Source organism: Crocodylus siamensis, chromosome 3, assembly GCF_052110815.1.
Source record: "Crocodylus siamensis isolate JL-2025a chromosome 3, ASM5211081v1, whole genome shotgun sequence".
Classification (NCBI taxonomy): domain Eukaryota; kingdom Metazoa; phylum Chordata; order Crocodylia; family Crocodylidae; genus Crocodylus; species Crocodylus siamensis.
Window position 1 is genome coordinate 34,205,019 of NC_143397.1, and position 26,102 is coordinate 34,231,120.

A 26,102-nucleotide genomic window follows, 5' to 3' on the forward strand; every position below is an offset into this window, starting at 1 on the left:
TGTTGTCACATCAGATCAAGCATTGTAAAGTTGAAACTGACATCAGAAAGTTGAAACGGTGTCAATTTATAAATGTTGTAAATGCGAAACATTGTAACTCAGAACGTTGCAAATTGAGGACTGCCTGTATAATAGTTGTAAATAGCATTTTAGTATTGGTTTGGGATTTTAACTTACGTGTTTTCTGTGTGTACTTAAGTACATTTTCCAGGTTATTTTAGCTTCAGGTAAAAGTGGGTGAATATCTTACTGCACTGTAACTTTCTCTATGGAGGGTGCATCTACATGCCCAAATAATGCAGCATGTTAAACTCCAAAGCACTTCCTGTTGGAAAAAACTGCTCCTGGGTGCAGTGTTTGCACAAGCACCCAGGACTGCAGAACTCTGAGCCAGGGCAGAACAGCCCTAGGCTGGTAGGGAACCTGGGGAGTCAGCTCTGGGTGGCAGAGAGGCTGGCTGGGGCACAAAGGTGCTAAAGTGTGGGACTAGGTGACAGGCAGAGCATCACGCTTTAGCACCCTCTTGCCCCAGCCAGTACTGTCCCTGACACTACTATCCTATGATAAAGTAAATTGATACCTAATACCAGCACACGTGCAGACTGTGACACTTGACTGCAGAGCTAATTACTCAACTCCGCAGTGAAGAACATGTGTAGATGCACCCACTATGTTATCAGTTGTTCTTATCTAGCAGTAGTTGCTTCTAAGTTGTACAGGCAGTGCAGTGTCCGTGTAAATCAAGTCATTGAGACCTGCTACCAAGATGCCTATTAATGCTAGTTGTGAAAAGTATCCCTTTTTATCTTGTAATTTGTTGTTTCATTCTATATGAACGACTATTTATGGTCTACCAAATAGTTATTCCACACTGATTAAATTTAATGTTTTGTCTTAGTCTCAGAGTGAAAAGGTCAGATTACACTGGCCAACAACTTTACCTTCTAGTGATGCATACTCTGCTGTGGGGACTCATAGGTTTGTCCAGAAGGTAAGATGCTTTCACAGATATTTTTAAGTCTACCTAGTATGTTTATTTAGTAATACATTTTGTCACAGCTTGAGATCTAATTTGTAGATGCTTCTAGTAACTTTGAATGTGTTACTTATTAATAGTCAGTCTCCAGAAATTGGGGGAAACCTTTTTTTTCGTATTGGGAACAAAAATTTCTTAATTTGAACAGCTATTTAAAATACTCCTCTCTTTTATCATTGGCTTATTGAATTTTAAAAAGAATTGTGCCTGTAACTTTTTTATCCTTTTAAAGGACTACCTCTTTAATAACATTTTTTTTTTTAAATCACTAAACTGATTAAAATAAAGCTTTGTGATGGCTTATTTGATAATTTGCACAGTTACTGGAAACACTACAATCTTCACAGGGCCACATTGGGCATATAATACATAATAGTTGCATGAAATCAGCATTTGCTGCTGTGCTTGCTGCTTATGGTGCTTTTGTTTTTCCTTTTCTTCATTATCTTGTGCTTGGAAGTTGGTACTGAATGCTCTGTTGTGCCTTTGTTCTGATTACTTGGTTTTTTCTTTGTCTGTCTCTGGTAGCCCTATAGTCGCTCTTCCTCCATGTCTTCCATTGATCTAGTCAGTGCCTCTGATGTTCACAGATTCAGCACCCAGGTACTGTATGAATACATAGTGGGGTTTGCATATCTTTGCACTGTATTTCATCCTGTTCTCTAGAACCTGGGTTTTTCTGTTACATAAATCCTTTGTATTTGTTTTAAATGACTACAAAGATATACAAAGGGATTATCTATTCCTGCAGTAAGAGGTTGTCTTATTACATCTGCTTGCATGCATTTCACTCTTGCACGGTCCTAAATCTGGGAAACTTTTATAGGATTAATTTTTGTAGCCTATTTTTCAAAAATGTTTAGAACCTGAAGGTCCTGTGTTTTTTGATATAGTAGCTTCTGATAAAAAATGGAAAAATACTTTGGTCTTTGGGGTGGAGATGAATTTTACTGTATCATAAAAGGAAGCTATACTTACCTCTATATCAGTTATTCCTACAGTGTGCTTATTTTTTTTAATCTTTCTCAATAGTGCACGTTTCTTAATGGCTATCAAGAAACTAAAGATTGAAAAAGAATGGTTTGTGAAGCCCTTTTGGTGAAAACTTACTCATGCTCTTGAAGCTACACGTTTTGAAACACAATTTCTCATGTAGGCTTGACAATTATTTTGAGAGATCAGATAACAGAATTTCCCTTCTGAGTTTCCAGGTTCTTCATTTGTACAACTGCATTCTCAATATTGCCTAATATAGGAGACTGGTCCATACCCACTGAACACCAGCCACAGCTTGGCTTTTATAGAAGAGTAAACCAGAGCTGGGACATTGCTTAACCATTGGTGTTGATGTGCGTGTATCAAACTTACCAGAACAAATAGAACGTAGAATTTTTCATTAAACTGAACTTGTGCGCCCAGTTAATGGAGTTGTTGGAATGGTAGATCTGGACAGTCAAAAGAGAAATCGGATTCTGAATTTCCTGCAAGTGGCATTTTAATAACAAGAAAAACTTAAGGGAGAGTCTTGCATATCTATTCACAATTTGGAGAAAAGCACACATGCCTTAATACAGGGGTGCTCAACCTTTTGGTGTGGCAGGCCAAATGAGTGGCATGGAGCCCATCTGTGGGCTGGATTGAAACCGATGTGGCTGGGTTAGCCCTGTACAACCTCTGCTGAGCCCACTGCCAGGTACGGCCTTACGCCACCTCCCTCATCCCTTAATAGTCAGACTGGGGCACTGTGCTGCCTACCTTTTGGCTCTGCATCACCTCCCCCAACCCCACACCACCTGCACCTCCTCCCTTGGCTCTACAACATCTATGCCACCTCAGGCTCCACACCACCTCCCTGGCTCTCTACTTCCCTTATCACCTTCCTGGGGCTCCACACTGCCTATGCTTCCTCCCTTCACTCTGCATAACTTCTCTTGGGCTATATCACACATGCTTCCTTGGGGTTCCATACCGTCTCCCTCAGCTCCATACCACCTCTGGTCAGCCCTGCACTGAAGTATTGAGCTGTGTACTACCTCTAGCCAGCAGCTGTGTGCCTAGGTTAACCTCAGGCCATGTCCATGCACTTATCCAGCATGCTATCCCACCAGCAGGGCTCCCCACAGATCCATAAATTTGGCAGCGAGGGACTGGTAATTGCTGCCACTGCTTTCCTGCTGCCATATTTTTGGACCCATGGGGACTCCTGCAAGCCAGATGGCATCCCAGGGTTGCTTTGTTTCTGCCTCCTAATCCCCTTGGAGTCTGTCACCCAGGCTGGACTCTAGTGCTCAAGCAGAGCAGGGAGCAGAATATACCCTCTTCATAATCCCCACAGTGTGCTGCAGGGAGACAGATTGACCGTGCACAGTCTGGGTTGGCCAATCGGGGCTCCTCTGTGTATTGCTACCATCCATCTCCTAGCGACAGTGCTCCCAGAGCACTCTGCAATGTGTGCACAGGGGCCCCCTGGCTGTGCAGCATCCACATGGCAGGCTTTCTGCTTTTCCAAGAACTCTGCATTCAAGCATCTGTTCAGGGGTTTTTAGATAAGTTTTTCTACCAGGAAAACAAACCTGGAAGAATTCTCCCAGATCACTTAAGCATGTGTAAACAGCTTAGGATGGGTGTCAAATTTGCCTGGGGGCCCAGGCCAGATCCAGACTACAGAGGTTCTCTGGGACTAGATCTACAGGATCAGCAGTTGCAATGAGTCAGGGTGGGACAGGAGTGGCAGATAAAGCAGGGATCCAGAACAGTTGGGGCAGCAGGAGGGCCAAGTGACCACATGCGGAGTAAGCTATGCTGCCAGTAGCCATCTCTGTCAGTTTGCAGAAGCCCCAAATTATGCAGCAAACCATACCCCTGTACCCTGTCCCTCAATTTGTAGTAGACTATCAGGCCAGATGGAACGGCTCCATGGACCAGATCCATGTTTTGGGCTAGATCTCTGACATCCTGCTTTAGGAGAATTACACTTTTGTCTCCCTTAATTATTAATTGGTTGTTTCTCTGGTATCCAGCCACTTCAGAGGACCTGTACTTAAGTTCTGTCTGCTTAGAAAATTTGTAGATAATATCAGCAAAAAAGCAAGGAAGAAATTGCAAATAGTGATTCTGCTGGCCACTGTCTAGAAGAGGGACACCTGGCCTAAAATTGGAAAGTAAAAGTGGTTTTTGTAAGTTTAACTTTTAACCAAAAGACCAGTCTTTTGAGTCATGAAAGATGCTCGTTCTCTTTCCACAGGAAAAATATCTGCAAAAAATAAAAGTAAAACTTAGCTTAAATGTTGTTCTGTAAAATGTAGTAGAGGTGCAGCAATACACTGATCCAATATTGGATCTGAACCAATATAAAGAAAAATGTCTGTATCAGAAATGGGCCATATCAGGCTGATAATTTGACTGATAAACGGCCCATGCATGCACATAGCCAAAGCACAGCACAGGCAGCGAGGAGCACAGACCAGCAGTGTGGAGAGCTGCCTCAAGCTGGTGAGTCTGTTGTGGTGGAAGGGAAGGGGCATTGGAGGGAGGATCAAGACCTCCACAGGGAGGGAGGAGTGGGGCTGGGGCAAGGGCAAGTGCTGCCCAGCTGCCGTGGGACAGAGCTGCGGCTTGTCCAGGGGAGTGGGGGGACAGCTCCCGCTGCCACCAATGGTGATTCATCTGGGAGCTGCTGCTCCAGGAGCTCACCTGCTTGTCCAGCAGCTCCTGCTGCTGCTCCTACCACTTGTCTGAGAGGGCACTGGGGTGGGGGTGGGCAGATCCCCTGGATCTGTGCAGGGCAGGCTGGGGCCAAAGCTATGCCAAGATCTTCCCGGGGGGGGACTACAGCAAATTTTGGGGTGGCTACAGCTTCCCCCCCTCCATAGCCCCATTCCCAGCACTGCTGCTGTCTAACCCAAACCTACCCCGCCCATCCGGGAAGAGCTTGGCTCAGCCTGCCCTGCACAGATCCAGGGGTACATAGCCCCCTGTACCCCATACCCTCCCGGACAAGCAGCAGGAGTCACTGGATGAGCAGGTAAGCAGCGGATGAGTGGCTGAACCAGCAGTGCGCAGTGGCGGGAGCTGTCCCCGCCCATGCCCCCCAGGATGAGCCACAGCTCTGTCCTGTGCCCACCGCAGCTCCACTCCTCCCTCCCTGCAGGGGTCTTGATCTGCCCCCCTCCTCCCCTTCCACCACAACAGACTTACCAGCTGCACTCAGCTCTCCAGACTACCTGGCTGGTATCGGAAATTGGATCAGTATCGGCCCCAAAAATCTCTAGCGGTGCACCCCTAAAATGTAGCTACAGCTAAGTGTAATGTGGTATGTTTGAGGAACTGGTTCAGGCTGCAGTTACTCTATTCTAATGTTGAGTGTACAACCCAAAAAGTACAGAGTATGAACAAAAGTAGTCTGTTTAATTTTAAAAGCATCCTTTCTAGTTTCATAGCAAATTAATTAGCGACTCAAACACCAGTGAAGACTCTCTAACTCCTTTCCTGACAGAGATATCCTTGTTGTTTTGGGTTGTTTTTTTTTTTAAATGACAGGGAATAATTCTTTAGATGCTTTGTGTGTAAATTCTGAATTCTGTGCAAGACACAGCCACAGGCTACTAACCTGATTCTTAACTCAGAAATATATCATAATTTGTCTTTAACTTTTTTATTTAAGACTATTTTCAAGCAATACTCATTCTTTACACCCCTGCAGGATTCAAGCAAACACTGATCATGTTGAGCAGTCTGTGCTGTAACGTTACATCTTCTACTAACCCAATTTTTATACTATAAATGAAAAATGGGAGATACTTTTTCAACCATAATAAATATCTTCTGCATCTCTAACACTTTTTAATATCTTTTTTCCAGACTTATCGCACTTACAAATAGTCTGAATCTGTTTAAGGTTAAAGAACAAGTTTTAGAAGCATTTATTAACTTCCGAAGGATTGTAGCCCCACTGTCCATTAAAAGAGGCTTTTTCCTTCTGGTATAAGGAATAAGTTTGTAGCATTTGTGTAACTTGAAATATAAAAATGGCTGTATAATATAAAGAAGTTGATGATAATTCTTATATAGCAAACTGATTTTTTTTTTTTTAAATTGTAGGGAAAACAAGCTATGAACAAGCCCGTGTCTGCTCTGTAACTCCTTTCTTAGTTTTAGGCAATACAAACGTGTTTGGGCTTAAGCAAATTGGTAGTGTTTCTTCTTAAATTGGAAGCACATCGGGGTGCCACTTAAATTTGAGAGCAACTCAAGCTAATGCAAAATAGGTGTACACTTTAATACTCAGTAAGCTTTCCCTTATGTCAGGCTTCTCCAGCATATGGCCTGTGGGCTCCCATGTGGCCCGCCAAGCCATTTTCTGAGGCCCAAGGTGCTGCAACGGGAAATGATAGTAAACACTGTTTACTTTCATTCCCACCCCTTGTCCCTCCCCCAACCCCTCAGCAGCTTCCTAATGGCTGCTGAAGGGCTGGGGAAGGGACAAGGTTCCCACACGCACCACATCAGCTTGATGTTGCCGACGCAGTGCATGTGAGAAGAGGAGTAACCATGTGCTTCTTGGGACAAGATGAGCCCAGCCGGAGCTGCAGGGACTTAACTGCATTTTCCCCCTACCTGCACCGGTCAGTCCCGAGCAGCACACGGCTCTACTGCCACCTCTGCTGGCTGGTGCCAACTTGAGACTGACGGGTGCAGGCAGGGGGAAAATGCGACTGAGCCCCTGCTACTGCAGCCAGGCTCGTCCCATCCCGAGCAGCACATGGCTCCGAGCAGCACATGGCTCCACTGCCACTTCTTCTGGCTGGTGCAGACTGGCTGGGCTCCTCCTGTCCCCAGCAGCATGTGGGAAGCTGGCTCGCTGTTCCGGATGGGACGGACCCAGCTGGGTCAGCACTGGCCAGGAAAAGCGGCATGCAGCTGAAATCTGCTTCATGTCTGCTGGCTGGTGCTGACCTGGCTGGCCGCCACCTGTCCCCAGCACCACATGGGAAGCCAACACGGGAGGGCCTCAGGAGGTGGTGTCCTTGCGTGACCTCTGCGGGGCAAGGCAGCAGGAGCCGGTGCTCCAGGCTCACAGTACTGAGGCCACCAGGGCTGCATGCGTGGGTGGCTGGGTACCGCTGTATGCAGGGCCGTGCGGGTGGGCAGTTGAGGGGCTGCAGTGCAGCGGCGGCGGTGCTCCAGCCCCCCTCAGGCAGCGCCGGCTCATGGGGCTGCGCTGCTTGGGGGATGGGGATGTGGAGCTATTTATTTCTCCCCTTCAGTCTCTGGGGCAGTAGCTGGCTGGATGCAGGATGGGTCCCTCCTGCCCCTGCCCACCAGCAGCTACCATGAACCTTGCAATAACGGGCAGGTGCAGTAGGGCTGCACAGGCAGGGTCTCTCTGGCCCAGGACAGAGGGTGTTTGAATATGGCTTGCGGGCCCAGTGGGTGATTAAAAAAAGTTCATGATCCAGCCTCACTGGATCAGGGTGTCAAAAAGGTTGGACACCCCTGCCTTATGTCGCACATATAAAAGCTAAGTTTCCCAAAGAAAATAAAACAAATTAATAGTCCTAGTAGGACTCGTGCTTAGCTTGTTAACCTGCATTTAACTTTTCTAAAGTAACTTAGTTCTGTTTATCTATAGGTCTATAATGGCCTCTTTTGTTTATGTATCTAAGTACATCTTATATGTTGAAATAGAAATTTCTCTTATTTTAAGGGTTTATAAGATGAAAAATACATGTTTGGAGAATTTGTGGGGAAACTGAGGTCAAAGAATATAGCAGTGGTTTTCAAACTTTTTTGATTTGTGGACCCTAATATTTAGAATGGAGGTGTGGACCTCGTATAATTATAGGTATGTGTATTCATATACTTAAGTCAATACCTGTGCAAGGAAGATCTATTGCTGGTACAATATAACCTCATAAATACAGCATGCTTGGGACCAAGCACCTGTTAGAAATTTGAAAATTCTGTTTTGCTTTTTTTTAAACAGGAGCAGTGGCCAGTTGTGGAGCAAGTGGGCTGGGGGGAGGGGCAGGCGGTCCCAAAACAGCAGCCACGCAGAGCAGCAGTGTGGAGTGGTGGATGGAGGTGGCAGCTGACACGTGCAAGCTTCCCCCTCCACGTCTGGGGGAGCGAAGGGGGAAAGTGCTGGATTTTTAAGATTATACTGTTGTTTAACTATACAACTTTATACATCCTTATACTTGTTTATGGTCCTGTATAGCATCTTGTATGCTGTATCCAAAGAATGGTAGGGGTGCATTTGAAATGAACCTTGCAATTTTTTTCCTCCATAGGTGGACGAGATGGTGCAGAACCACATGACTTACTCTTTACAGGATGTAGGAGGAGATGCCAATTGGCAACTAGTAGTTGAAGAGGGTGAAATGAAGGTAAATAAAATAGGTTTGTTTTATTACCATCTTTACTTGATTCTGAGTTTTTTCCCATTTAACATGGGGGGGGGCCTATTGTCTTAGAATAGAGTATGGGTGGGAGGCAGGCGGCTGCTGCAGCTTTGATTCCAGGTTTGGGGCCACATCTACAGCTGCTGCCTCCACCTACCGCTTCTGCACCCCACCATCCCTTCCCCCTCCCCCTCCAACCCTTTCTCTGCACTGGCAGGCTCCATGTGCGCTGCAGTCTGGGGCACTGAGCCTGGCCCTGTGACAGTGGCACACAGCCCATGCAACTGCCACAGGGGCAAGCTGTTTGACCTCCCCACTCCACCTGCAGCGGGCCAGGTAGAAAGGCCTGACAGGCCACATCTGCCCACCCTTCCCCTACAGCAAGGGGAGGGGATGAATTAAAGATGGTCCTCCAATAATTAGATTCTGTGTATGGAAAACTTTATAATAATTTCAAATGTATAGAAGTACATACTGGGAGGTCATCTTAAAGTTAGGGGCATCTTAGATTCACGTAAAAATGTTTTTTTTTTCTGAATCAACATGAACTAGTATAAACTCAGATGGCATTTTATTGCATAAATGTTGATGTAAGACTAAATTCTAATATCCTTATATTTAGATATTGAAATCAAATGGATCACTCTAGCAGTGATCCTATTTAATTTAAAACTGAACCATTTTAGATTAAGATTTTAGAATTGAAGTCCACGAGAACTATGGCTCTTTCATAGTTTAAAGTATCTTATATTTTATATATGTTACGCTATACGTTATATGTCCTTTGCAGAGGGAAATCACTCATCTTCCATTGCCTTCCTGTTTTAGGTAAAGGGATCTTTAAGTGGGCTGCCAAAGTACTGCCTTTAAGTGAAGCGCAAATAAAACTCAAAGCACTTCTGGCATCTTCACTCAGAATTGTTTTGCACTAATTTTTTGTATTTGCCCAAAGGTTTACAGAAGAGAGGTAGAAGAAAATGGAATAGTTTTAGATCCTCTGAAGGCCACACATGCAGTCAAAGGGGTCACAGGACATGAAGTCTGCCACTACTTCTGGAATGTTGATGTTCGTAATGACTGGGAAAGTAAGGAATCTTATTCTTAAGTTGTGTTACTGTTAATCTGAATATAATTGAAACCCTTTCTGACCTGTATGTTTGGGCTTATACATGGATCTCATTCTTCTGTTTTTAGCAACCATTGAAAATTTCCATGTTGTGGAAACCCTAGCTGATAATGCAATCATCATTTACCAGACACACAAGGTAATAATATCTTTTTAATTTGTATAGTCCCTTACATTTAGAAGGATCTCAAAGTGGTACGCTTCTAACTGTTGAGTTTTTCCCCTCTTAACAAGAAGTAAAAATTCTGGATTGAGAGCGTTTTGTGCATGTATCCCGTACTTCAGTTTGTGCCTTGACTCAGATGACAGGCCTAAATAAAACTTTGAAAAATCATAGAGGTATTCTGCCTTTTCAAAGAAAAAATGACTCATTGCATCACCTGGCCCACATATCCCTGGCCCAGTTAACCCAGTGTCCTTTTTATGGAGCCGGAAGAAAAAAAAACTTTGTCCAGCTTTTGAAATGATCTTGCGTAGCCTAAAACCAAGCATACAAAAAAAGTATCAGGATTCCTGCTAAAGCAGTATATATCCCTGTTTCAGTCACTCTAAGGAAAATGTGTTACCAGCTATTACTAAGTTCTGAAGAAATTTCTGTTTTGATTTCCCTCTCCCCTTCCCCTTTCTCTCCTTCCTCCCCCCCCTCCCCCCTCCCCCCCCCCCCCCCCCCATGTAGATTTCTCGGCACTAATGTGACAATGACCATATTTGTTGGTGTTGAGCTGGAGGCTTTCCTCTCTATTAGAGCATTCTTAGCTGATATTTTTTTCAGTTTAATACACGTTAGTAACATGTATTTCCTTGCAGAGAGTGTGGCCTGCTTCCCAACGGGATGTGCTATATCTGTCAGCCATTAGAAAGATACCAGCATTCAGTGAAAATGATCCTGAAACTTGGATTGTCTGTAACTTCTCTGTGGAACATGACAGTGCTCCTGTAAGTAATGCCCATGAACACTATCAAACTGCTTTTAGAAGTTCTTGGTTTGATCCAAAACACATAGCTAACTGAAACCTTTCTATAAATTGGAATTCTTCTGAATATTTTTAGAACCTTATGTAGGTCTATACCACTCAAAGATGAGTGCAAAGTGCTGCACCTGGGCAAAAAGAACCACCAACACACTTATAGGCTGGGGGATGACCTTCTCAGCAACACAGCAGTAGAAAGGGATCTTGGAGTCATAGTTGACTCCAAGATGAACATGAGCTGTCAATGTGACAGAGTGATCAACAAGGCTAACCACACTTTAGCATGCATTAGCAGATGCATGACAAATGGGTCCAGGGAGGTGATGCTTCCCGTCTATGCTTCCCCTCTATGCAACTGTGGTCAGGCCACAGTTGGAGTACTGCATCCAGTTTTGGGTGTCGCAGTTCAAGAGGGAAACAGAGAATCTTGAGAGGATTCAGAGGAGAGCCACTCATATCATCAGAGGCCTACAGATGAGGCCCTACGAGGAGAGACTGAGGAACCTAGATCTCTTCAGCCTGTGCAAGAGAAGGCTGAGAGGTGATCTTGTGGCTGCCTATAAATTCATCAGGAGAGGGTAGCAGAGAATAGGAGATATTTACTAGGGCACACCCTGGAGTAACTAGGAACGATGGCGACAAATTGATGGAGAGCAGATTTAGGTTGGACATTAGAAAGAACTTCTTCACAGTAAGGGTTGCCAGAATCTGGAATGGGCTTCCAAGAAAGGCGGTGCTCTTCCCTACCCTGGGGTCTTCAGGGAGAGACCTGGACAAGCTCCCAGCTGGGGTAATCTGACCACAGCACTCTTTCCTTCCCAGGGCAGGGGGTCAGACTCTATGACCTACTGAGGTCCTTTCCAACCCTAACATCTGTGAGGAAGAGGAAACTCAGACTCTGGCTACTGTCACAACCAGAGCAATGGGGGAGCAGTGCAGATTGGCAGGAGCATGGGGCTCGCAACTTAACCGCTTACGGACTGTATGCCACCCCGAGGCCTATTTAAAAGCTGTCTGAGACTGCTTTACTTGCCTGTGTGTAACTTGTCGTAATTTTTCATTGGGATTTTAAGTTATTACTAGTATAAATGTTGGCACTTAGCTGTTAAAAAACATTGAGGCAAATTTGACTTAATGTGTATATAAAATGTTAAACTTCTGTGTATATAAAATGTTAAACTTCTCTGCAGCTGAACAATCGATGTGTTCGTGCCAAAATAAACATTGCTATGATCTGTCAGACATTGGTAAGCCCACCAGAAGGAAACAAAGAAATAAGCAGAGACAATATCCTATGCAAGATTACATATGTAGCAAATGGTATGTATGGATTTCAATACAGCACTTACATTTATGTTGTTTTATGGATTAGGATTTAAATTCTTGGAGAAAGAAATAAAAAAAAACTTTATAAACTTTCTGTAAAGTCTTATTTTTGGATCCACATTTATGAATCGGCTGTTGGCTAAATTAGAAGTACCTAAATTTGTTAACCACGCTGTCCAGTAAATGGAGGTATTCACTGTTTTGGAAGAAGTACAGTAGAAATGTTTAAATGTGTTGCCTCATACAATCCCAAACAGACACTTTTAGACAAAATAAGTGAGATGTTTATAACAGTTATAGCCAGTTTTATTTGACTTGCTTCATATTTTAAGTTACAGTAATCTTTGGTGTCCAAATCTCCTTTCCTAGTCTCAGTTAGCCAACCCTGTTCAAATATACTTTTTTTCAGCCGGTTAAAATCTCCACAGTAACTGGTTTGTAAATATTACTGAGTTTTTGGGGGGTTTTACTTCCCCCCCTGCTGGACAGCATCTGTTATGTTGACCAAACTCCTCAACAGCCAAATAGAAGATTGTTGTTAAACTAATTTTCCATGCATAAATCACTCAGTGGTTTGTTTTAAAGCAGTGAATCTCTGCTGGGGTGCCATGATGCCCAGCCTGTGAGCCAGGATGTAAGCAATCATGCCTCCTCTTTTCCCAGTGCTTGACACCCCAGTATCCTGCAGAAATGAGCTATGCCTATGGCTGGTCCCCATGTTTCTAGCAGTGTGCTGTTGTGTGAAAACGAACAGCTGTGAGGCTGCACTTTTCAGCCTGTCCTAATCTCCCATTTCTTCCCATCTGCTCCTTTGCTCCTGGGGCCAGTAGGAGGAGTTGCATGCGCATCTGACTCCATTGCTAACATTTGAGTCCCTGGAGGAGTAGCAATTGTGAACTTGGGTACAAACCAGGGGTTGGGAGTTGGTGGGGAGAAAAAACAAAGGGCACAGAAGGCTGAACCCCCTCTGGTACTCCATTCAGCTGACATGAGCTACGTTCCATCTCATTGGTTCTCAACTAGGATGGCCTTAAAATTATGAAAGGGTGAAAGGTTAAAAAAAAAAAAAAGAGGTTGAAAACTGCTGTTTTAAAGAATAACTTAGGAACTATATAATAGTTTCCCTTTCAAAGCATAAAATATTAGAGTAATGCATGCATCTCTTTACTTGCTTTCCACATTTTTCAGCATGACTCCTTGAGGGCCTAGACCAGGGATTCTTAAACAGGGTTTCATGCACTGTTAGATATACCAACATAATTTACAACATTTAAACACGGGTTTCAAATAGAAATTTGTACAGTCAGCAGCATTCTGACTTGGTATTGTCTTTGAGTTCCTTGTAACGGAAGAATTGCTGTAGTAGTGTTCTGTAGTCAAAGGAACAAGTAAAAGCTGGCGTTTTCCAAGGGGAGCTGTGAGTCTAGAGAGGTTGAGAACTGGCCTAGATAGTTGAAGGGTTTACACCATTTTAAAAAGGTAGGAGACAGACAGCATAGATCCTTAGACTGACTTAATTCCTAGTGTAGAATTTGTTCCTGGAAGAACCTGATATCTATGCACCTTGACCCATGGTAATTGTTAGCTTGCAGCAAAGCTGTTACCTGCTTCCTGCCGCCTAGTGGGGAGTTGTAGTAATAACAGCCTACCCCCAGTAAGTGAACATCAGTTGGTTAAGTACCTAGGTATAATGTAAATGTGCAAAACCAATGTAAATTATAACAATATATATGATCATCTGTCCATATCCATAGTACAGAGTAGCAGAATGATCAACTGTTCTCTCAAATACCTGGGAAATATTTTATGTATTATCAATACCATTCCTATTAATACTGCTGTATTAAGTTTTCTTTAGTAAAATCTCCATATGCAGCTCAGTATTGTGACAAGGAATTTTTACAGAAGCACTAAATCCTGCAGCATCAATAAACAATTCTATTTTTAATTCAAATAAATATGAAGGTAATGTGATTAGTGCATAGTACTTGAATTTACTGAATTTTAAAATGTATTCTGTCCTTACACTTTTAATTTTCATGGGGCTCTAGAATGCTATAGTTTCAGTGCTGTCACTACATTATAGGCAATGCTGGGTGTTCTATACCAAAATGCATTTTCCCGGAATTGGAGTGTACTGAGAGACCCATTCAGATTTGAACTAATCTAAAATAATACTGCACAAAACAGCTAGTAAAACACTGAGAGTACATGGAACTACAACACCATTGAGCAGTAAATCAAATACCTTTTTTTTTTGGAATGAGAAACAAAGATGTTGGAGGTACTTGTTCTTTCTGAAAAATGCTATGGGATTATAGTCTTCTGTTTGGGCATCTTGACTAAACGATTTTTGTGTTATCACGTATTCCTGTGTTGTGGTAACATAAATCTAACTAAAATCCATTCTATTCCCAGTTGCTTGCCTCTTACTGACCTGGCTCTTATTTGCTGTTGCATTTGTTTTCTAGCTGTCAATGGCCCTGATCCTGCTATGAGATCAGTGGAGGAGGGGGCCATTAATGTCACCAAGAGCCCTGCAGAGTCTTGCTAGTCAGTCCATTAGCGGTGTGCGAAATGGGCCCTATTTGATTTCAGATTCAACCCGAATCAAGGACAGTGATTCAGTTTGTTGATTCAGATCACTGTTCCCGATTCAATTTGGCCAAATCTGAATCTGAAGATTCTATGCTGATTCAGAGAACCAGCGATTCGGCCATAGACGCAGCTTTAAACGTTGTTTCTGCATACCTCAAGGTACCAAGCATGGCTCGTGAATGCTGCAGTGCTGGGATGGATGGAGTGTCCCACAGAAGTGCAGGGGAGCCCCCTGCATGCTCAGTGACAAACCCGGAAGTGGACTGGAAGTACTTCGGTTCACATCCAGGCCTACTAGGGGGGCTTCCCACTCCCCCCTGGCTCAGCGATCAGCTGAAGAAAGTTGGTTTGTCATCTGATATTTTAAAAAAAAAAAAAAAAAAAAAAGCAAACAAATAGCCCAATGTGGGGAACAAGTTAAATGTATTGTAAAGTTTTTAGTTATTTAGGCATTCGGTACATCCCAAATGAAAGTACAGAACATCACAAGCCCTAATTGTTTTTCCTTTTGCAGTTCGCATGATAAATCAACAACTCCTAATGTTGCACTAGATTTTTCATCAGCTTTTAAATGTGTATAATATTTTCCACAGATGCTACCTGCAAACTTGACATTAGTTTGATACCAGATCTTGGCCTGGATAGGATCCTGACTGAGTTTAAAAACAGGAATCATCCTAAGTGGCATATTCTGGCTCTGTGTAACTTTTAAATACTGCTTTAGATTTTTAGTAAATAACAAATGGTATTCCCTTAGCTACTTAGCCTTTATAATTTCTACATCTAATCAACCAGTTATTAAGAAATTGTGCTTCTGGATTGCAGGGGATGGATGGTCAACATTAAGCATCACATTTACAGACGAAATGTATATATTATGAAGCATTTACCTGTCCAGCCACCTGTGTGCAAATGCAACTTATATCTAGTTTAATTTTTTTTTAGTGAACCCTGGGGGATGGGCACCAGCCTCAGTGTTACGGGCAGTGGCAAAACGGGAGTATCCCAAATTCCTGAAGCGTTTCACATCATACGTGCAAGAGAAAACAGCAGGAAAGCCTATTTTATTCTAGCATTAACAGGTATTTGCTGAACTTGTCATTTTTTTCCCCTCTATATGTTGATGTAAGTACTTAAGGCTAAACAAAGATAAGCAATGTAGAAATGTTTAAACACTTTCAGAGATAAGAACTTGCATATGTATTCTGAATTTTGCAGTAACACTTATTTAGCAAATACATTTATTGTCTATGTATGTAAAAAAAAAAATAAGATTTACAATTACCATATTTCTTCTCATATCCAGGATGAATTTGATTTAAATGAAATCTATTTTAAATCACAACTAAAATCACTATTTAAATAACTGGTCAGGAAGCCTCGATTTTAATCTTTTTCTACAAATGTGCATTCTTGTAGTTTGATATAACCTTCATGTATATTAGTCACAACTCGGAGATGTAGGTTTCATTTTTAGAAGGTACACACTATAGATTTTAAAGCAGTGATTTTGATATTTTTCAGATTTATTTTGCAACTACATCAGACAACTGAATTATGATTTGGTTATTTTATTTACCAAAGGTAATTGAAGGAGATATATTGGGAGGTGGACTCTCTGCAACTCGCTAGATTAATCATGGATATTTGGCAGATATTTTTGCCATGCTATATTAAGAGGACATCAGATGAGTGCTGCAGCCATAGTTATTAGCTTGCGGCTTTCTTCTAGATTTCTTTTCATCTTTGATTTTCTTCTTTTATGGCCTGGCAAGCCTGCTGCCATGATAGGTTTTCCCTTCTACCACACCATTCCTTGACTAGATCTCAAACCAATTAAGAGGCTGTGTACTTAGAAACATAGACTTCTGTCATACCCAAGACTTCTGGAATATTCTACTCAAAATGTTTATTTTGTTTCTAGTGATGCTCCCTCCTTGCATTTATCTCCAGACTCTTCCTTCTTGCCCAGATCTACTCCACCCCCAGCAAGCCTCTGTTCATTTAAAAGTGAAAAGTTTCAAGAAGTTAGAGAGAGATAAAGGCTTGACTCTGTATACACAAACTTGCAGAGAGATGAGAGGGCTGATGGGTAGGTAATCAGGTCTGTTATCTCTCATCTCTATATACTGCTGTTAACAAGGATGTTATCTCTGGAGACGCATCCACAGTTTGAGAACTGAAAATAAGCATCACAGAGATGATTAATGGAATCTTCTAGGCTGAGCACTGAGTCCCACTGGCTAGAGTGGTTTTCTTTAATCTGATCTATAGAGGAGCATCTAGGAGCCCCATAACATTGAACCTGTCTTGATATAGGTTTATTCTTTTTTAAAAAACACCTTAACAAAAAGAATTTTAAAAATTGATTTAAATTTTAAATTCATTTTTTAAAATTGTTTTTATTCCCCCTGCTTATACCATATGCACTTTCTTCCCTTTCAGAATTTGCCTTCCACACATCCCAATTTTGTCTTTAAGCAAAGGAGCTGATTTCTCTGGTTGGAATGGTAGCTGTGGCACTTCTGTTCTAGTAGTGTTGAGGAAGTCAGTTGACTTCATGACTCATTATGTACCTGATTCCTGTTGATTGTTTTTCATCTTGGTATTAACAACATACATTCCTTTTTTTAATTGTCGAGACATCCCACTAATCAAAGTCCTTTCTTTAGCAATTCTGCTGTCTGTTAGCCACTTTTGGTCTCTCCTATTTCACAACTCCTGCAGAGGGATGCTTTGTGTGGTTTTTTAGCTCTCTTCAAAATACTAGATCTACCAATAGAGTTCAGTCTTCACCAGCAACTACAATTTCAGTTTTGACAATTCAGCTATAAAAGGGGTTAAAACCTAGCTTTTGCCTGAGCAGGAAAGGGAGGGTGAAGTGAGCCTCCACCATGGCCGTATCTCTAGATAAATCTTTTTTTAGTCATTCCCTGAAACAAGATGTGTCTTTGTAACAGGGAGCCAAAGGCTATTGTTACTTGAAGGAGAGAGCAGCAGGCGAAGTTTGCTGTGTAGGGCAGGGAGCTAGGCAGCTAAGAAGCAAGCTAGCTGCTAGAGAGAGTGCTGTCAGAAAGCAAGCAAGCCGGAAACAACAACAGGATAGGTGCTACCATTTAGAGGGACTGTCCTGGAGCTAGCTACTACGTAGCATGCTGCCAAGGGGCAGACCTCCAGGCAGCACAGGATTAGGAACTGCAGTAGAGGACAGGATATTAATCAAGCCGAAAGGGGAAACCCCTGCGTGTGGCTGGAGAACTGTCTGATGGGAAAAGGTGGGACTCTGGGGCATACACAACCAGTGCCTGAGATTTAGCCATCAGTCTGGCCCTGCAGGCTTCAGGGAGAGGAGCTTCTGAATAAGATTGCTGCAGGAGATGGAATGGCTGACACCCAAGCTGTCCCAGAGAGCTGCAGGGAGAGTGCTATTCGATTTGCTTGCATTTGTTTTAACTAAGGTAGATACTGGAGGATGGGTTGTGGCTATAGGGAAGCTGTGGAGGCCACGGAAGGGTGCCTGGTGGGCCCTCAGTGGCAGGCAGCCTACCCTGGCATCAGGGACCCAGAGGGCTGAGGCTGGTGTGATGAATTAAGCTGAAGCTGGGAGAGCCCAGGCCAGTGTTAGGCAACTTAGCCTGTGATCAGGGACCCAGAGGGCTGCAAGCTGGGGCATTGGTCACTTGGGCAGCAGTGACTACAAGATAATCAACTTCAGGATCCTGACAAGCAAGGAAGGTGAGCAGCAGAGTATGGACCCTGGACTTCGAAAAAGCAGACTTGGACTCCCTTAGGGAACGGATGAGCAGGATGCCCTGGGAGGCCAGTCTGAGGGGAAAAGGAGTCCAGGAAAGCTGGTTGTATTTTAAAAAAAACCTTACTGAAGGGGCAAGAACAAACTATCCTAAAGTGCAGGAAGAATAGCAAATATGGCACGTGACCAGCTTGGTGTAGTAGAGAACTCTTTGGTGAGCTTAAACACAAAAACAAAGCTTACAAGAAGTGGAAACTTGGACAGATGACTGGAGAGTGTAAGAATATTGCTCAGATATGCAGGGATGAAGTCAGGAAGGCCAAAGCACAACTGGAGTTGTAGCTAGCAAAGGACATAAAGGGTAACAAGAAGGGTTTCTACAAGTATGTTAGCACAAGAGAAAGTTCAGGGAAAGTGGGTCTCTTACTGAATGGGGAAGGCAACCAAGGGACAGAGGATGAGGAAAAGATTAAGTACCCAGTGCCTTTTTTTACCTCTGTCTTCATGGGCAAGGTCAGCTCTTAGACTTCTGCACCAGGCAATACAGTTTAAGGAGTGAGCAGCCCTCAGTGGTGAATGAACAGGTGAGGGACTTTTTAGAGAAGTTGGATATGTACAAGTCCATGGGGCCAGATGCAATGCATCCCAAGGTGCTGAGGGAGCTGGCTGATGGGATTGCAGAGCCACTGGCCATTATCTTTGGGAACTTATGGTGTCTGAGGAGGTTCCAGATGATTGGAGAAGGGCAAATATAGGGCCAGTCTTTTAAGAAAGGGGAGGATCCAGGAAACTGCAGACCAATCAGCCTCACCTCAGTCCCTGGAAAAATCAGGTCCTCAAGGAATCCATTTCTGCATACTTGGACAAGAAGAAAGTAATCGGGAAGAGTCGGCATGGACTGACCAAGGGCAAGTCATGCCTGAGGGCAGGGACAAGATGCACCTGATTACCGTCTATTATGAGATGACTGGGCTCTATGGATGCAGGGAAAGCAGTGGATGTAATGTACCTTGACTTTAGCAAGGCTTTTGATAGGCTTCCCCCAGCATTCTTGCAAGCAAACTAAGAAAATATGGGTTGGATGAAGGGAATGTAAGGTGGATAGAAAAGCTGGATGGATTGCTGGACTTAACAGCTAGCGATCAATAGTTTGTTCTAGTTGGCAGCCATCATTAAGTGGAGTGCCTCGGATATGTCCTGGGACCGGTTTTGTTCAATACCCTCATTACAGTCTGGAAGATGGAATGGAGTGCACCCTCAGCAAGCTTGCAGATGACACCAAGCTGGGGGGAGTAGTAGATATGCTGTAGGAGTGACTTAAACAAATTAGAGGATTGGGCCAAAAGAAATCTCATAAAGTTCAACAAGGACACATGCAAAGTCTTGAACATAAGACTGAACAATCCCATGTACCACTATAGGCTTGGGGCCAACTGGCTAAGCAGCAGCTCTGTGGAAAAGGACCTGAGGGTTACAGTAAGATTTGATATAGTCAGCAGTGTGCTCTTGTAGTCAAGAAGGCTAACAGCATACTGGGCTGTATTAGCAGGAGCGCTGCCAGCAGGTTGAGGGAAGTAATTCTCCTCAATTTGGCACTGGTAAGGCAACATCTGGAGTACTATGTCCAGTTTTGGCCCACCTGCTACAGAAAGGATGTGACAGTGTTGGAAAGAGCCCAGTGAAGGGCAGTGGAAATGGTTTAGGGGTACTGGGGCACATGACTGCTGAGGGAACTGGGCTTATGTAGTCTGCAGAAGAGAAGACAGAGGGGATTTGATAGCAGTCTTTAGCTATCTGAAGCAGGGTCCAAAGAGGATGGAGACTGTTCTCGGTGGCAGATGACAGAACAAGGAGCAATGGTGTCAAGCTGCAGCAAGGGAAGTTTAGGTGAGTTATTAGGAAAAACATTCTCACTGGGAGGGTGGTGAAGCACTGGAACAGGTTACCTAGAGAGGTGGTGGACTCTCCTTCCTTGAAGGTTTTTAAGGCCTGGTTCAACAAAGCCCCGGCTGGAATGATCTAGTTGGGGGTGAGTTCTGCTTTGAGTTAAGGGGTTGGAGTAGATGATTTCCTAAGGTCCCTTCCAACCCAAAATTTCCATGATTCTGTGATTGAAAGCAGCCCAGCCTGAGATCAAGGATTCAGAAGACCAAAGACTGGGAGTGAGTTAAAGCAATTCAGCCTAGGATTAGGGACCCAGAGGGCTGGAGGAACTAAGCCAAGGCAGTGACACTGAAGCCATAGCAGACTTAAGCCAATAGGACTAAAGCCTGGTAAAAGGGAGTGAAGCTCAAGAGGGGCAGAAGCCAGACCAGGGCCAGGGGCTCAGCAGGTTCAGTGGGTTGGTTAACAGATGGGGCCAGTAGGCCTGGTGGGTGAACTTGAAGGAACATCTGTGAGGCATAAGTATGGCTATAGGGGAGGATGGAGGCTTCAAATAGCTGGTAAGGCAAATGAGGCACTGACAGGGCCAGGAATTGCAGCTTAGTGCCTTAAGGCCAGGGTCACCTGGGTATGGGAGGGGCCTGCTGGCCAAAACAAACTACAGGTTGCTCTGGGACCCTGGAGCAGCTTCCCTTTAATGCTAAAATATCAAGGAGTGGCAGGCAAGGAAAATGGGAGGATACCTTGAGGAGCCCAGAGTGGGCTAGGAGTTGCATGGTCCCCAAGGGGCATCGCAGCTGCCCCTGGGGCCAGGTCCTGTCAGTCTTATTGTGGGGTGTGTGGTATGTGAGAAAAGTGGTTGATTTCTTCCAAACAAATTGTACATATTTTGAGAATTTTAATTTTATCTTGTAGTATGTCCAAATTCAGTGTAAATAGTGCAGACTATTTTTGTTTGCACATTTTAGTCTGATTGGCTATATTGAACTGAATGGGCTGATGTTACCTAAACGTAGACAAAGTTTTTAATAAGCTAGAAATGCATGAGAAGGGTCAGCATTGACTTTTCCTCATCTGTCAAACCTAGTCTTAAATGCCTATATTTTGAAACAAATAAAGTTTTTATGAAGTTGAATATCTATCTGTACACAGTACACTCTCTTTACTTGTTCTGAAAGGTGAATAGTTCAGGTGTCCAGCATCCCAATGAAGATCTTCATGATTAAAGCAGAGACTGGTTCTGTATATTTTGAGGAATGGGATTTTTTGATATGGAATTCATCTTTTAGCAAAGAACAGTTTTTCATTTTTTTTGTCATCTAGCTGACAGGATATTGATTTAGGGTTTTTGAGATTTGATCCATTTTACTGTAAAATTGCAAAATGGTGTAGATTGAGTCAAACAGATGTCTCTGCCATTGGTGAGTATCTGTCGTCAAGTGCTGATGTAGTTTTGAATGTCACTCTCTGGTTACAGCTGATGTTAATTGGCTCTCCAGTCTTTTTCAGGGCAGTCTCAATTATGTTATCAGATGCAAGCTTGTTGCTTATGGAAGATTTAGGTGTGTGCTTTTGTGCCGTTACACTGAGATCGCAGTATGTTTTGACACATGACTGTTAGGCCAGAGCAGTAAGGTGTCAGCTGTGTAGGCAGAATCTGGCAGCTCTGATATAGCAGAAGGTAGACTAGATGAATTTTTGCCTGCTTGCTGTTCTGATCTTTACACTGGCTAGCTCTTGAATAGGTTTCATTTAGCATACAAAGGCCTAAAAATCTGAGTCATCTGATCCTCTTTTGTAACAATGCCAAGCTCCTACATTATTTTAGATGCCTTCAGTTACAGATGGCTTGACTGAAAGTGAATTGGTACCCTTGGCTCACACAAACAGGAAAAGAGTTTCTGAATTGCACTTTTTCTAGAAACATATTTCATAACTTATTCTTATGTGATACTCGACATTAATTCTGCCATGTTCTTTCCATGTTTTTTACAGTGATTGGAACAAGACTGTGTGAACATTCCATGTTGGAGAGGGAAACTAAATTGAATGCTCCAAGCTGGAACATAGGATCTACAGTCTTTATGGCCCAAGTCTTAGGCTTTGTGTACTAAAGTGAAGAAATATTGCAACACCATGAGGCTGAACATCTAACACTAGCTATCTCCTGCTAGCTCTCCTGCTGAATCAGTGTGTAATTATAAATACATGTATTGATACATGTATATGGCTCTTTTTATTTGCTTGCTTTAGAGGAGAGAAATACAACTTTGAATCACCAACTTGGGTTACTGCTTTAATTTTAAACGATTTGCAAAGCTTTTGTTTGCTGTGGACCTTTATAAGATAACTCTTGCAGTTCCTGTTTTTGTGCATGTCTAAAAAGCACAAAAGACAAATGCACATATAGCATCCCGTATGTGCTTTATATGCACAAAAACCTGTTTGTGTTATTTTTACAGGTTTGCAGTACAATCTAGGTGACTTTTTGGGCAGGTTTTGTTTTGCTTTGTATAATCATAGTTTATTGCTGCTTGTTTCTAAAATGAATAATCTTGTTATGTAAAATGTCAGTTATTAACTGAGGGCTGTCAATATCCTTATGACTCTGCCTTTTCTATTGTCTTACTCCTATGAAGACCTTTTGGCTCTGAGGGAGGAAGAGTGTGAAAAGCTTTATTTTTTCCAGATATCTTTATATTTCTATTGTATTTTTTAGTTATGTAATATGTGCTACAGAATTTTTGTTATTGAACATGATCCAGAAATTTCTAGTTAGATTCTGTATGAACGGGCAAAAGACTGACTGAAAAGCTGCAATGGTGGTCTATCAATGCTACGTGTGGGCTGCTTTTTTGCATGATATCCAGGGTTTTCCTGAAACAGTGGAAGGTACACTGTAATATTTATTGAAGCAAATTGAACTACATACGGCAACATTCCAAGTCTGGAAGTAAAAGCAAATATATTATTTCCTGGTCCTGCACGTCTTGTTTCTCATCTTAATAAAGCCATGCTCTGAGGTTCACATAGAAAATATGAGTTGCGTTAATGTTTACCTCTTGATGAAAAAATGTAAGAGCTATGAAAATCCATATTTTCTAAATGAAAAGTTCCCCTTAGTTGCTGTGAGAAATGTAAATATCAAATATTTTGCCTGTCTCTGGAAGTAGTCACTAAGAGATGTTTGTGGCAAAGGCTGGTACTTGCTCTAATAGACATCTTATTTGATGTCCTTTAGTTGGAGACTATTCCAAGGTATTCTTGGGCATTTCACTTTTGTATCAAAATGTGAGATTCAGAGATATATTTTTTTCCAAAAGAAAGTTTTATTTGGTATAGTATAGCAGGTGCCTGAAGATTAAATTAAACTTATTGTTATATAAAATGGATTCACTTAAATTTTGGCTGATAATTAAATAAGATACCTGCACAGTGTTAAAAATGAATTACTTCCTTGTATGTTCGTCTTTATTTTGCATAAAACATTAGAAACACATTCATAATATGATTAAACATACACATAGATTTCATGCTCCATAATTTTTCTCCTTTTTTATTTGCCTTTTTAAATGATGTGCATAGAATATGCCTTATTACAGAATAATTCTATTCTTAATTTGATTATATAGAAAAGTGCCTATATGGTAATGTTAGCAAGGCAAATAAGATGAAAAACTGTACCTTTACTACATCACCAGTGAGCATTTTGTATAATATTTAAAAAAGTCTTACCTCAAATGTGCTTCATCTTTACAATCAATTGAACAATGATTCATCTGCCATAGCCACTGATGGGAACTTTACAGAAAATAATTATATATCCCAAATGTATAGATGTTTAACTCCTTTCAATTGAACACAGATGAGTAATTTTCTTAATTTAATTGGATAGCTTTATTTTACAATTGTATGGAAAGTTTACAAAGCAGTATATAAATCTTAATATCATTAGTTGCATTTGCACTAAATGTGATGTACTTTTGCAATTTATTCTGTAAATAAAAATACACTACAGATACTATTTGTAAAGAATACCTTTTACTTTTAGATAAAATCACATGTACGTCACCTGCAGCAAGCCCTGCCCAATAAGAGTTATGAGAGACTTCTAAGAAAGTATTTAGTGTTGCAAGGTCAAGGTCACAAGTATTGACCCTTAAAATAAGTGTGTAAAGTATAGGCTTCTCAGGCTATTCAGTTGTATAGCCATTTATAGTCTTTCTTCCAGAAAAGATCTCCTGCCTTCCTCACTTTTGGGACTTTCTTAAATCTTTTTAATCCCACTTCCAACACTTGGGCTGCTTTTTTTTTTTTTCTTCCAATTTTATGTAACTATCTTATTCCTACAGTTTCAGTTCCATTTTCAAGCAGGGATCCCTGCCCTTGTAACTTCTTGTTTCAAAGGTATACCAATTCAGTTTAATTCAGCCCAGAGAAAAGAAAAGCAGCAATTTTTACATGGGATTGTACCCCAGTTTCTGTTGTCTTAACCAAATTAAATAACTGTGGAATACCTAAGATGGTAGTTTGATCCTATATCCCCAGTAAAAACTGGAAATTGTTCAGTATCTAAGTCATTTTCTCAGACTGAACAATCTGACACACTTTCGATATAAAAGATCCCACTGGCACTTGGAGGGCAAACTTTTTTACCTAATTGTGCTGATTGATATTTCTTTAAACTAATTAGGTTGTCCACTATTTGTTTTTGTTCACAGTTGTACTGTTGAATTACCACTGTTCATCTACAGACTGAAAACATGAATCATATTTTGAGTACCTTGAGTGTGCAGAGTGTAACTGTTTGTTCTGATAGCTTTATGATCCTAATGATAAGTTTTAAAAATTAAAAGTTGGCTCTTCCATGTTACAATCACAAATTTTAAAACCAGTATTTAAAAGTGAAAAGTATTAAAGGTATTATGATCAAAAGTTCTGGTTTGTAGTTATTCTTAATGTTCAGTGCTTTGAAGAGGTAAAATGTTATAAACGGCATCTTAATATAACAACTAAGGTTAGTTCCAAGAAATTAATGGTTTTTGTAAGACAGTAGCTTAAAAAAACTTTTTAGAAGTGAAGTGGGTAATTTTTTATATGTAGAAGATTGCATACTGAAGAACGTACTTTTGCATCCTTTAGAGCAGGGGTGGCTAACCTGCGGCTCCAGAGCCACGTGCAGCTCTTTAGAAGTTAACATGCATCTCCTTGAATTTTTGCACAACCCCACAGTGACCAATTTCCATAGCCATTATGTCACGTGCTTGTGCAAAGATTCAAGGAGATGCATACTAACTGTTAAAGATCTGCACATGGCTCTGGAGCCATAGGTTAGCCACTAGGGATGTGTGAAGCAGGTTGTATTTGATTTAGATTCATCCTGATTCAGGGGACAGTGATTCGATTCGTAGATTCAGATCGCTGTCCCGATTCGGATTTGGCTGAATCAAAGATTTGGTGCGGATTCGGAGAATCAGTGATTCAGCCATAGACACAGCTTTAAATGTTTTTTTCTACATACCTTGAGATACCAGGTGCGACTCATGAATGCTGAGATGGTGGGGTGGATGGAGCATCCCACAGGAGCACGGGGGTCCCCCCACACATGCTCAGTGGCAGACCCAGAACTGGACTGGAAGTGCTTCTGGTTCGCTTCTGGGTCCGCTGCGGAGTGCTGGGGACTCCACCGTGGTCCTGTGGGACGCTTCATGTACCCCACCATCTCCGTGTTCACAAGCCTCCTGGTACCTTGAGGTATGTAGAAAAAACATTTAAAGTGGTGACTCTGTCCGAATCATCGAATCTCCACCGAATTGAATCGGAATCCCCTGAATCAATTTGGAGAGATTAAGGGGTCTCCTGATTCAATTTGGCAGCTGAATCTCCAAATCCAATCAGTAACAATTTGGATTGTTAGCCACCTTTGCTTGAAAGGGAAATCTGGAATGCTTCTGGCCAAGTTATAATGCTGTTGCTTTATAAAATGCACACTTGCCTCTTTGGAGGA

The 26,102-nt window shown here is 42.2% G+C and overlaps 1 protein-coding gene across 2 annotated transcripts in view; it reads left to right on the forward strand.

Annotated features, from left to right (window-relative positions):
• CERT1 (ceramide transporter 1) overlaps positions 1-25,030 on the forward strand; it is a 129,800-nt gene extending 104,770 nt beyond the window's left edge. Inside the window, exons 10-18 of one of the 2 annotated variants that reach the window (XM_090038078.1) lie at positions 899-991; positions 1,565-1,639; positions 8,329-8,424; positions 9,392-9,524; positions 9,634-9,704; positions 10,373-10,501; positions 11,727-11,856; positions 15,406-15,542; positions 22,091-25,030. In XM_090038078.1, coding sequence (XP_089894204.1) covers positions 899-991; positions 1,565-1,639; positions 8,329-8,424; positions 9,392-9,524; positions 9,634-9,704; positions 10,373-10,501; positions 11,727-11,856; positions 15,406-15,533 — 855 coding nt within the window. In that variant the 3' untranslated portion in view covers positions 15,534-15,542; positions 22,091-25,030. The remainder of the gene's footprint in view (positions 1-898; positions 992-1,564; positions 1,640-8,328; positions 8,425-9,391; positions 9,525-9,633; positions 9,705-10,372; positions 10,502-11,726; positions 11,857-15,405; positions 15,543-22,090) is intronic. The other variant, XM_090038079.1, reaches the window with a different exon arrangement.
• The last annotated feature ends 1,072 nt before the right edge of the window (positions 25,031-26,102 follow it).